This window comes from Lithobates pipiens, unplaced genomic scaffold (assembly GCF_037356315.1).
Source record: "Lithobates pipiens isolate NorthernLeopardFrog02 unplaced genomic scaffold, aLitPip1_a1.2 Scaffold_1, whole genome shotgun sequence".
Lineage (NCBI taxonomy): Eukaryota > Metazoa > Chordata > Amphibia > Anura > Ranidae > Lithobates > Lithobates pipiens.
Window position 1 is genome coordinate 241,271,406 of NW_027507685.1, and position 12,787 is coordinate 241,284,192.

At 46.8% G+C, this 12,787-nt stretch overlaps 1 protein-coding gene across 1 annotated transcript in view; it reads right to left on the reverse strand.

Annotated features, from left to right (window-relative positions):
* Positions 1 to 12,787, reverse strand: part of LOC143986242 (butyrophilin subfamily 1 member A1-like) — a 187,438-nt gene that overhangs the window by 24,365 nt on the left and 150,286 nt on the right. Inside the window, exon 3 of the mRNA XM_077484776.1 lies at positions 8,471 to 8,749. Within this exon, the coding sequence (XP_077340902.1) occupies positions 8,471 to 8,749 (279 nt within the window). The remainder of the gene's footprint in view (positions 1 to 8,470; positions 8,750 to 12,787) is intronic.

Here is a 12,787-nt window from a genome sequence, read left to right on the forward strand (position 1 = left end):
GAGCTAGGCGAGTACGCTTATCGGTCACAATCCCCCCTGCTGCGCTGAACGTCCTTTCGGACAGGACACTGGATGAGGGGCAAGCCAACAGTTCGATTGCAAATTGGGCAAGCTCTGGCCAGAGGTCAAGCCTGCCCACCCAGTAGTCTAGGGGTTCATCACTCCTCAGAGCGTCCACATCGGCCGTTAACCCAATGTAGTCGGACACCTGACGGTCTAGGCGTTCCCTGATGCTGGATCCGGATGACACCTGTCGATGGGTCGGCTGAAAGAATGACCTCATATCCGAAGTCACCAACACATCTTCAAACCGGCCTCTTCTTGCAGGCGCTGTTGGATTGGTACCCGCAAATCCTTCTCTGGGAGTGGGAATTGCTCCTCTGCCAGCGCACGCAAAAGCAGAATGCAGCATTTCTCGAAGCAAGGCCTGGAAGTGCTGCATTCTGACAGCCCTCTGCGACGGCGGTAACATTTCCGCCATTTTGTGTTTGTACCGGGGGTCTAAGTACGTTGCCACCCAGTACTGGTCCTTGACCCTCATGCTTTTTATACGGGGGTCCCTATTAAAACACTGGAGCATGAAGGCCCCCATTTGCACTAAAGTGGAAGCGGTGTGGTGGCCTGGCTCCTGCTCATCATCCAGGATAATGTCGTCCTCTTCATTCTCCTCTCCCCATCCTCGCACAACAGGGATCCCAGAAAGGTTTAAAGCATGCTCTTCTTGCTCCTGCTCATCCGCCCCGGCACCATCCTCCTCTGACTCCTCATCAGACTCCTGTTGTTGACTTGTCTCAGATAGAGTAGCCCCCCCTGGGAATTCATCCAGCATTGCGACTTCCTCATCTTCCCGCTCCTGCTCCTCCACAGCCTGATCAATGACACGACGCAATGCACGCTCCAGAAAGAAGGCATAAGGTACCATGTCACTGATGGCGCCATGGCTGCGACTGACCAGTTTGGTGATCTCCTCAAATGGCCGCAGAAGTCTGCATGTGTCGCGCATGAGCAGCCACTGGCGCGGTGAAAAAAAACCCAGCTCCCCAGAACCGTTTCTTTCGCAGAGTTCATACAGGTAGACGTTAACTGCACGTTTCTGCTGGAGCAGCCTATCAAGCATATAGAAGGTTGAGTTCCATCGCGTCGGGCAATCGCAAATAAGACGTCTGACCGGCAGATGGTGTCGCCGCTGAATGTCAGCAAGGCGAGCCATGGCCGTGTAAGATCTTCTGAAATGGGCCGAGATTTTCCTTGCCTGCCGCAAGATGTCCTGGACCCCAGGGTATTTGACAAGGAATCGCTGCACGACCAAGTTTAAGACGTGTGCCATGCACGGCACGTGCGTGATTTTGCCCTGTTTCAATGCGCTAAGCAGATTGGCACCGTTGTCACACACCACTTTACCAACTGTCAAATTGAGCGGTGTTAGCCACTCATCTGCCTGTGAACGCAAAGCTGAAAGGAGTGCCGGGCCAGTGTGGCTCTTTGCTTCCAGGCACAACAGACGCAGCACGGCATGGCAACGTCTCACCTGGCATGTGGAATAGGTTCTGGGGAGCTTGGGCGGTGCAGTGGAAGAGACGCTAGCAGCGGAAAAGGAGGAGGCAGCTGAGGAGGAGAGGGAGGAGGATGGAGTAGGAGGAGGAGAAGAAGAGTCAGGCCTGCATGCAATCCGTGGCGGTAAAACCAAATCTACACGGGTGCCACGGGTTACATGCTTGACGGCCGTCAGAAGGTTCACCCAGTGGGCAGTAAAACTGATATACCTTCCCTGCCCGTGTTTGCTAGACCACGTGTCTGTGGTCAGATGTATCTTGGCACCGACACTGTGTGCCAGAGATACATTCACTTGCCGCTGAACATGGCCATATAGCTCTGGGATGCCCTTCTCTGAGAAATACTTCCTTCCTGGGACCTTCCATTGTGGTGTTCCAATGGCCACAAATTTGCGAAAGGCCTCCGAGTCCACCAGTTTATATGGCAGTAGTTGGCGGGCTATGAGTTCTGACAAGCCAGCCGCCAACCGTTGGGCAAGAGGGTTATCCGGCGTCATCATTTTTTTACGCTCAAACATTAGGCCCACGGAAGCCTGCCTTTTTGCAGAAAAATGTGAGCTTGGCGTGATGGAAGGTGGAGTGGAGGACAATTGTGAGGAGAGAGGAGAAGGAGAAGTAGAAGACGAGGCTGGACGGTGAGAGCCTGCAGTGTGGCTTTGTGTGTTCCGTTGCTCCCACTGGGCTCGGTGATGGCTGCTCATGTGCCTTCTTAAGGCGGTCGTCCCTAGGTGAGTATTGGGCTTACCGCGACTAACGCGTTGACTGCAAAGATTGCAGATGGCAACGCTATTGTCAGCAGCGGACACGTTAAAAAAAGCCCACACTGCGGAGCCATGTGCCGGTGTCCTGGGAGCGCCAGATGTGACCGTACATGGTCGATGACTCGCTCCTGATACATTTGCAGTCTGCTTTGTCCCTGCTGTGCAATGTAAGTCATTGCTGCTTCTCCTCCCTATCTGCTGGTCCATATCTCCCTCTGAACTCCCCTCCTCTTCCTCTCTTGTGGGCACCCACGTGACATCACTAGACACGTCATCATCAACGTCACCTTCCCCACCGCTATAAGTAGAGTAGGCAGCAACACCGGGGACCAACCTCCTCCTTGGGCTGATCTGGGTACTGGCGTCAGACTGCTGAGTAGCGCTTGTTGCTACCTCCTCTTCCTGATCCAATACCAAGAGTGGCTGCGCATCAGAAATGTCCTCTTGATATGGATCGGAAAATAATTCCAGTGACTCAAGCGGAAGGTATGTGGTGGTGGTGGTGGTGGTCGTGTTGTTGGTGGTAGTGTCTTTGGGGGTGCACATAGCAGAGAGTGAAGAAGAGGGTGCAGATCGAGAGGATGAGGAGGGTGCAGAAGAGTAAGGCTGAGCGAGCCACTCAACCAAGTCTGGTGCATCCTTTAAAGTAATTGAACGCACCTTCTGCAACTTCCCACTTTGGCTCAAGCCTGTTGCTCCTGCCCTACCCCTACCACCCCTGCGGAAGGGCCTGCCTCTTCCTCTGCATGTCATTTTTTAAATGACCCTGTGACAAAACTCTTAGTCCCTATACCGCTGAAGGACTGCTGCAGTATAGGTGAGCGGTCAGCAGTGGTGCACGTCAACCCTATCTATTGTGGACCTATAGCGGTCCTTACAGAACAGCAGACTGTACCGCACTCAAGCCTATGTACCGTAGCACCCTATACCAAGTTACCAGTCCTTATAAGAACTTTTGTGGACCAAGCAGGTTGTGTATTAGTGTTTAGCAGACTGTACGTCAGTCCCTATACCGCTGAAGGACTGCTGCAGTATAGGGCAGCGGTCAGCAGTGGTGCACGTCAACCCTATCTATTGTGGACCGATAGCGGTCCTTACAGAACAGCAGACTGTACCGCACTCAAGCCTATGTACCGTAGCACCCTATACCAAGTTACCAGTCCTTATAAGAACTTTTGTGGACCAAGCAGGTTGTGTGTTAGTGTTTAGCAGACTGTGCGTCAGTCCCTATACCGCTGAAGGACTGCTGCAGTATAGGGCAGCGGTCAGCAGTAGTGCACGGCAACCCTATGTATTGTGGACCGATAGCGGTCCTTACAGAACAGCAGACTGTAACGCACTCAGGCCTATGTACCGTAGCACCCTATACCAAGTTACCAGTCCTTATAAGAACTTTTGTGGACCAAGCAGGTTGTGTGTTAGTGATTAGCAGACTGTACGTCAGTCCCTATACCAATGAAGGACTGCTGCAGTATAGGGCAGCGGTCAGCAGTAGTGCACGGCAACCCTATGTATTGTGGACCGATAGCGGTCCTTACAGAACAGCAGACTGTAACGCACTCAGGCCTATGTACCGTAGCACCCTATACCAAGTTACCAGTCCTTATAAAAACTTTTGTGGACCAAGCAGGTTGTGTGTTAGTGTTTAGCAGACTGTGCGTCAGTCCCTATACCGCTGAAGGACTGCTGCAGTATAGGGCAGCGGTCAGCAGTGGTGCACGTCAACCCTATCTATTGTGGACCGATAGCGGTCCTTACAGAACAGCAGACTGTACCGCACTCAAGCCTATGTACCGTAGCACCCTATACCAAGTTACCAGTCCTTATAAGAACTTTTGTGGAACAAGCAGGTTGTGTGTTAGTGATTAGCAGACTGTACGTCAGTCCCTATACCAATGAAGGACTGCTGCAGTATAGGGCAGCGGTCAGCAGTAGTGCACGGCAACCCTATGTATTGTGGACCGATAGCGGTCCTTACAGAACAGCAGACTGTACTGCACTCAGGCCTATGTACCGTAGCACCCTATACCAAGTTACCAGTCCTTATAAAAACTTTTGTGGACCAAGCAGGTTGTGTGTTAGTGTTTAGCAGACTGTGCGTCAGTCCCTATACCGCTGAAGGACTGCTGCAGTATAGGGCAGCGGTCAGCAGTAGTGCACGGCAACCCTATGTATTGTGGACCGATAGCGGTCCTTACAGAACAGCAGACTGTACTGCACTCAGGCCTATGTACCGTAGCACCCTATACCAAGTTACCAGTCCTTATAAGAACTTTTGTGGACCAAGCAGGTTGTGTGTTAGTGATTAGCAGACTGTACGTCAGTCCCTATACCAATGAAGGACTGCTGCAGTATAGGGCAGCGGTCAGCAGTAGTGCACGGCAACCCTATGTATTGTGGACCGATAGCGGTCCTTACAGAACAGCAGACTGTAACGCACTCAGGCCTATGTACCGTAGCACCCTATACCAAGTTACCAGTCCTTATAAAAACTTTTGTGGACCAAGCAGGTTGTGTGTTAGTGTTTAGCAGACTGTGCGTCAGTCCCTATACCGCTGAAGGACTGCTGCAGTATAGGGCAGCGGTCAGCAGTAGTGCACGGCAACCCTATGTATTGTGGACCGATAGCGGTCCTTACAGAACAGCAGACTGTAACGCACTCAGGCCTATGTACCGTAGCACCCTATACCAAGTTACCAGTCCTTATAAGAACTTTTGTGGACCAAGCAGGTTGTGTGTTAGTGATTAGCAGACTGTACGTCAGTCCCTATACCAATGAAGGACTGCTGCAGTATAGGGCAGCGGTCAGCAGTAGTGCACGGCAACCCTATGTATTGTGGACCGATAGCGGTCCTTACAGAACAGCAGACTGTAACGCACTCAGGCCTATGTACCGTAGCACCCTATACCAAGTTACCAGTCCTTATAAGAACTTTTGTGGAACAAGCAGGTTGTGTGTTAGTGATTAGCAGACTGTACGTCAGTCCCTATACCAATGAAGGACTGCTGCAGTATAGGGCAGCGGTCAGCAGTAGTGCACGGCAACCCTATGTATTGTGGACCGATAGCGGTCCTTACAGAACAGCAGACTGTAACGCACTCAGGCCTATGTACCGTAGCACCCTATACCAAGTTACCAGTCCTTATAAGAACTTTTGTGGACCAAGCAGGTTGTGTGTTAGTGATTAGCAGACTGTACGTCAGTCCCTATACCAATGAAGGACTGCTGCAGTATAGGGCAGCGGTCAGCAGTAGTGCACGGCAACCCTATGTATTGTGGACCGATAGCGGTCCTTACAGAACAGCAGACTGTACTGCACTCAGGCCTATGTACCGTAGCACCCTATACCAAGTTACCAGTCCTTATAAAAACTTTTGTGGACCAAGCAGGTTGTGTGTTAGTGTTTAGCAGACTGTGCGTCAGTCCCTATACCGCTGAAGGACTGCTGCAGTATAGGGCAGCGGTCAGCAGTAGTGCACGGCAACCCTATGTATTGTGGACCGATAGCGGTCCTTACAGAACAGCAGACTGTAACGCACTCAGGCCTATGTACCGTAGCACCCTATACCAAGTTACCAGTCCTTATAAGAACTTTTGTGGACCAAGCAGGTTGTGTGTTAGTGATTAGCAGACTGTACGTCAGTCCCTATACCAATGAAGGACTGCTGCAGTATAGGGCAGCGGTCAGCAGTAGTGCACGGCAACCCTATGTATTGTGGACCGATAGCGGTCCTTACAGAACAGCAGACTGTACCGCACCCAAGCCTATGTACCGTAGCACCCTAGACAGACCAAGTTACCAGTCCTGATAAAGAGCTTTGTGGAACAAGTGAGTTGTGAATGATTAGCAGACTGCAGCAGAAGGGCAGCAGTCAAGTATAATATTCTTTCTATATTTGGAAGAAAGAATATTATACGTGTACAAGCCTATTACCGTACCACTGATACCAGTCCTGAAAAGAACCTTTGTGGAACTAATAGTAACAGCAAGTCTTTAAAATTATCCTCACTGCCTGACACACTGCTTCCTGCCTGTCCCTATACAAATTGGCAAAAAAGAGTAGGCTGGAACGATTAGCTGGAACAGCTCTTTTGTGGACCTGATAGTAACAGCTAATGATGATGATGATGATGATGATGAAGAAAGACTAATCTGGCTGAGCTGTCCCTAAAATAGCAGCATACAGCGCTCTGTCCCTTTATCTAAACTGACAAAAGAAACTCAGGCTGCTGACCTAACACCTATACCAGTCCTGAAAAGAACTTTTGTGTACCAAATAGCTAGCGTTTTCTCTGTCCCTACTCCACACAGGATCCTTTCCCTACAGTGACAGAAGAAAGAATGTAAAATGGCCACCGGATCGGGTGTATTTATAGGTTAGGGGGAATGTCCAAGTGTCCATGAGCTGTCATGTCTCAATTGGTTGTCCTGTAACACATGATAAACGTGTCACGAAAGGTTAAAGTTCTTGTATACATTAAACACGTAAGTCCGCCGGGGCGAACGACGGAAAAAGGCGTTCGAACCCGCGGACGGCGAAAGTCGGAAATTCGCCGCGAAACGACCGCCGGGCGAACCGTTCGGCCATCACTAAAGGAGAGCTGTCATTGCCAACAGCTCCATCTAGTGGCCATTGTGCAGTATTTTACTAAACTACCTCACTGAGGGAAATACTGCCTTATGACCACTAGATGGCACTGATAATCATAGGAAATAAACACATTATACACATATATTTGCAATGCCAGGTCATTCACACAGTGATTTGTTTTTTATAACTAGACCTCTAATGGTGCGTACACACGACCAGACTTTCTGGCAGACTAGGTCTGAAGGGATTAGTCCGTCTGACAATCCAATCGTGTGTGGACCTAGAAATAGAACATGTTTCAAATCTATCCAACGGACTCAACTCTGACAGACTAAAATCGGGAAAACCGTTCGTCTGTGCGCTGGTCTGATGGACCAAATACCACGCAAGGGAAGCTATTGGCTACTGAACTTCCTTGTTTAGTCCCGTCTTACGTCATCACGTTCAAAACAAATGGTGTGGCCAAGTCCGTTCATTCGGAAAGTCCGTCGGAATTCCGTCGGAAATCCGTCGGACCTAGTTTGCCAGAAAGTCCGGTCGTGTGTACGCGGCATAAGTGTCAGAACCTAAAAAAATAAATAAAGAAAAAAAAAAAAAAAAAAAAAAAAAGAAAAAAAGAAAAAAAAAAAGAAGAAATCAAAAAACAAAAACAAAAAATAAATAAACAAGGGTCGTTTTGATGACACATCAATAAATATTCCAGTCGTTTTGATGACACACCAAAAAATATGCCAAATCTATGCTCTGGGCATATCACCAATATAAAAATGGTTCTTTGGTTAAAAAAAAAAAAAAAAAACTAAAACAAGCAAAAAAAATAAAAAACTATGTATCAATAAAGAAAAAATAAAGAAAAAACAAACAAACAAAAAAAACGAAAACAAGCAAAAAAAAAAAGAATAAATCAAAAAACAAAAACAAAAAAAAACAAACAAGGGTCGTTTTGATGACACACCAATAAATATTCCAGTCGTTTTGATGACACACCAAAAAATATGCCAAATCTATGCTCTGGGCATATAAAAATGGTTCTTTGGTTAAAAAAAAAAAAAAAAAAAAAACAAACCAAAAAAAACGAAAACAAGCAAAAAAATTTATAAAAAACTATGTATCAATAAAAAAAAAGAAAAAAAACAAACAAAAAAACGAAAAATAGCAAAAAAAAAAAAAAAAGAATAAATAAAAAAAACAAAAACAAAAAAAACAAACAAGGGTCGTTTTGATGACACACCAATAAATATTCCAGTCGTTTTGATGACACACCAAAAAATATGCCAAATCTATGCTCTGGGCACATCACCAATATAAAAATGGTTCTTTGGTAAAAAAAAAAAAGAAAAAAACTCAAAACAAACCAAAAAAAAACTAAAACAAGCAAAAAAAAATAAGAAAAAAAACAAACAAAAAAAAAACTAAAACAAGCAAACAAAAAAGAATAAATCAAAAAACAAAAAAACAAGCAAAAAAAAAAACTATGTATAAATAAAAAACAAATAAAATCGATTGATCACTTGTTCTTTTTTTCTGCAGTAAATTTTTCAAAAGCAATAAGATTTTATGTACCTGAAATAGTCATATAAAGTCCAGTGGATTTGCCGGTCACGGGGTGCCGCGCCGCACCATATAGACGCCGGTGGCTCGGCTCCTTCAGTAGAACTCGGCTCTCTAGTGTGAAAAGTCCATTGCTTTGGTTGGAGATGGTCTCTGATGTATCAGCGATGACAGGAACACCTTCCAGCTCCCAATGCATTTCTGGCCTGGGGAACCAATCGGAGGTGAAGAAGGACACCATGATGACGCCATCTTTCAGAGAGACGGACATGACGGGAAGGGAACCAGATCCTGTCAGAAAGTATCAACCTGTTAGAAAGTTTACTGACTGCTCTTTCAGTCTTTCATGTCCGTAGAAGAAAGCCTTCAATATATTCATTACTTACTCTGGCCTTTCGAAAACTTATTGAACACATAATACATTAGCAAGAAGAATAGGTTTACATCGGAGGGCACTCTTATATTATGGTCAGTGAGAGAGGTGCCCCCGTTCAGTTGACTGAAGAACGCTTCTTACATTGGTGGTCTGTGGAAAAAATTCACCTTTTTTATTGGTGGTCAGAGAGAAGAATGCTCATTACATTGGTTGTCATCAGGAAGAATGTCCCTTACAGCGGTGGTCAATGAGAAGAATGCCGCTCTTACAATGGTGGCCATATTAGGCCAAGAATGTCACCAGCATCCCCGCCCTTCTGTTACACGAGGCTGCAAGGCAAGGAATTCCCTGGCCACAGCTGATTGCTACCATGTGACAGCTTCCCCTGGGTAACCCTAGCCCTTACATTGGAAGAATGCTCCTTACAGTGAGAAGATTGCTCCTTAAATTGGTGGCCAATAGGAAGAATTCTCCTTACGTTGGTGGTCAGTTATAAGAATGCTCCTCTTTCAATGATGGCCAGTGAGAAGAATGTCCCTTATGTTGATGATCAATGTCATTGACCAAATGTGGCCATTTGGCCAAATTAGGCCAATTAATGCCCCTTCGATACATGAGGCTGCGATTGGGCAGGTGGCCTGCCATCATGTGATAGCTTCTCTTAGATAGTCCTAACCTGTACATCGGTGCACAGTGAAAAGAATGCCTCTTACATTGGTAGCCAATGTCATTGATCAAATATAGCCTTGTGCCCATATTTGGTAAATGTTGTCTCCAGCATCCCCTCTACTTGGTTATGCCAGGCTGAGGGCACTGTGGATTGTACTTGTGGTCTTCTATCATGTGACAAGATCCCACAGGTTCGGCCTCAACCTTAGCTCATCACTAGTGTCCGATGAGAGGAATGCCCCTTACTTCGGGGGTCATTGGGAAGAAAGATCCTTACAGTTATGATCAATGGGAAGAATGGTATTTACATTTGTGGCCAATGAGGCCACATTGGGATAAATGCTCCTTACATTGGTGATCAGTGGGGAAAAACACTCCTTACATTGATGGTCAGTGGGAAGAATGACCCTTATGTTGGTGATCAGTGGAATGCTCCTTACGTTGGTGGGCAGTGGGAAGAATGTTTCTTATGTTGGTGGGCAGTGGGAAGAATATTCCTTACATTGGTGGTCAGTGGGAAGAATGCTCCTTATGTTGGGGGTCAGTGAGAAGAATGCTCCTTACGTTGGGGGTCAGTGAGAAGAATGCTCCTTACGTTGGGGGTCAGTGAGAAGAATGCTCCTTACGTTGGGGGTCAGTGAGAAGAATGCTCCTTACATTGGGGGTCAGTGGGAAGAATGCTCCTTACGTTGGGGGTCAGTGAGAAGAATGCTCCTTACGTTGGTGGTCAGTGAGAAGAATGCTCCTTACATTGGGGGTCAGTGGGAAGAATGCTCCTTACGTTGGTGGTCAGTGAGAAGAATGCTCCTTACATTGGGGGTCAGTGGGAAGAATGCTCCTTACGTTGGGGGTCAGTGAGAAGAATGCTCCTTACGTTGGTGGTCAGTGAGAAGAATGCTCCTTACATTGGGGGTCAGTGGGAAGAATGCTCCTTACGTTGGGGGTCAGTGAGAAGAATATTCCTTACATTGATGGCCAGTGGGAAGAATGCTCCTTATGTTGGGGGTCAGTGAGAAGAATGCTCCTTACATTGGGGGTCAGTGAGAAGAATGCTCCTTACGTTGGGGGTCAGTGAGAAGAATGCCAACCTTAAAAACAGCTAAAAGGTTGATTTACTATTAGATTGGAGGTTTATCCACCACTTTTCAAGGAAACCCCAAGCCACCTCTGGAGGAACCCTGGTTGAGAATGGTCTTCTTACACAGTTGACTATATTTTATGTCTACAGAAGTTTTTTTGTCTTTTCTTTTTTTCTAATGTTTCCCGTCCATCAAGCCCTGGCACATTGAGCTGCTCAGCTAGTCTGGATAACTCAGCATGGAAAGAGTTAAGCAGCTCAGATGCCTATCTGTGACCATTAGAGGAGGCTTGTGGTTTTCTGCCTGAATGGTTCCTGAAGTTTATTCTAATCTTAATCTAAATCTTAAAATAAACCAGGAAAATCTTATCTGACAAACATCACAGAAAACATTCTCCATTGCCGAAATGTTATTGAATCCAGGTTACCTTCAGGGAGATGATCAGAAGATCCATAAGAAGCTGCAATGATATACCAACATTGGAAAGGTTAGCCCCAGGTCTGTACCCTTCTACCTCCCCAACATTCCTATTGGTCATGAAGGCTGCACATGACATGAATGGATCAATTGGATGAAGAGGTGGGAGGAAGCGAGGTGTGGACTTTTTACGAAAAAGTCAAGATTTACATAGAACTTCAGCTGTCTGTATCTCTGGATCTGCCAATCGTTTTGGAGAATGGTTTTCACTGAAGTTAACCGTTGCTTTTATTCATATGCGGTTTAAATTTCCCACGTTTGTGGAAGGTTTCCTTTTAACCACTGGTCTCCCTACTGTGGCATGTGGGTCGGATGTGGCCCTTTGCTGATATTCATCTGGTCCTCGGGGCATTATTCCTCCCACTGATACGAGGTGCTATTCTTCCAAGAGACACTAACAGTATGGCGTCATTCCTTTCACTGATACCAACAATGGGGCATTATTCCTTCACTGACACCAACGATGGAGCACTATTTCTCCCCCCCGACACCAACAGTGGGCATTATTCCTTCACTGACACCAACCGTGGGGCATTACTCCTTCTACTTATATCAAAAGTGGGCTCTATTCCTTCACGTACACCAAAAATGGGACATTTTCTTTAACTGATACCATCAATGGGGCACTATTCCTTCACTGACACCAACAACAGGACACTATTCCTCAAACTGACACAAACAATGGGGCACTATTCCTTCCACTGACACCAATGAGGTATAATTCCTATCACTAATATAAACGATAAAACATTGTTTCTCCCACACACACCAACAATGGGGCACTATTCCCCTTACGGATACCAATGATGGGGCACTACTCCTTCCACTGACACCAATGATGGGGCACTATTCCTTTGGCTGACAACAACGACGGGGCACTATTTCTCCCACTGACACCAACAGTGGGCACTATTACTTCACTGACACCAACCATGGTGAATTAGTCCATCCACTTATTTCAAAAGTGGGCACTATTCCTTCACCAACACCAACAATGGGACACTATTTCCCAAACTGACAACAACAATGGGGCTCTAATCCTTCCACTGACACAAATGGGGTATCATTTCTATCACTGTTATAAACGATGGAACATTGTTACTCCCACAGACACCAACAATGGGGCACTATTGCTCCCACTGTCACCCATGATGGGGCACTATTCCTCCCACTGACACCAATGATTTGGCATTATTCCTCCCACTGACACCCATGATGGGGCACTATTCCTTCCACTGACACCAATGATGGGGCACTATTCCTCCCACTTACACTAATGATTTGGCATTATTCCTCCCACTGACACCCATGATGGAGCACTATTCCTCCCACTAATACCAATGATGGGGCACAATTCCTCCCATTGACACCACTGATGGGGCACTATTCCTTCCACTGACACCAACGATGGGGCACAATTTTCCCACTGATACCAGTGATGGGGTGCAATTCTTCCCATGAACACCAACAATGGGGCACTATTCCTCCCACTGACACTCATGATGGGGCACTATTCAAACGCAGGGGGTGGGAAAAGGGGGTGGCAGCGGCGGCCATAGATAGATTCATGCAATGCATGAATCTATCTATGGTGATAGAGAGGTGGCAGGAGAGAGGGGTGGTGCTCGTGTGCACTTATGGACGCACCACCACCGTCTAAGTGTGTTTGTCCGAGCAGTAATACACGGCCCAACAAGAATTCTCTTGCCTTTGTGGCTGTGTGTGGTA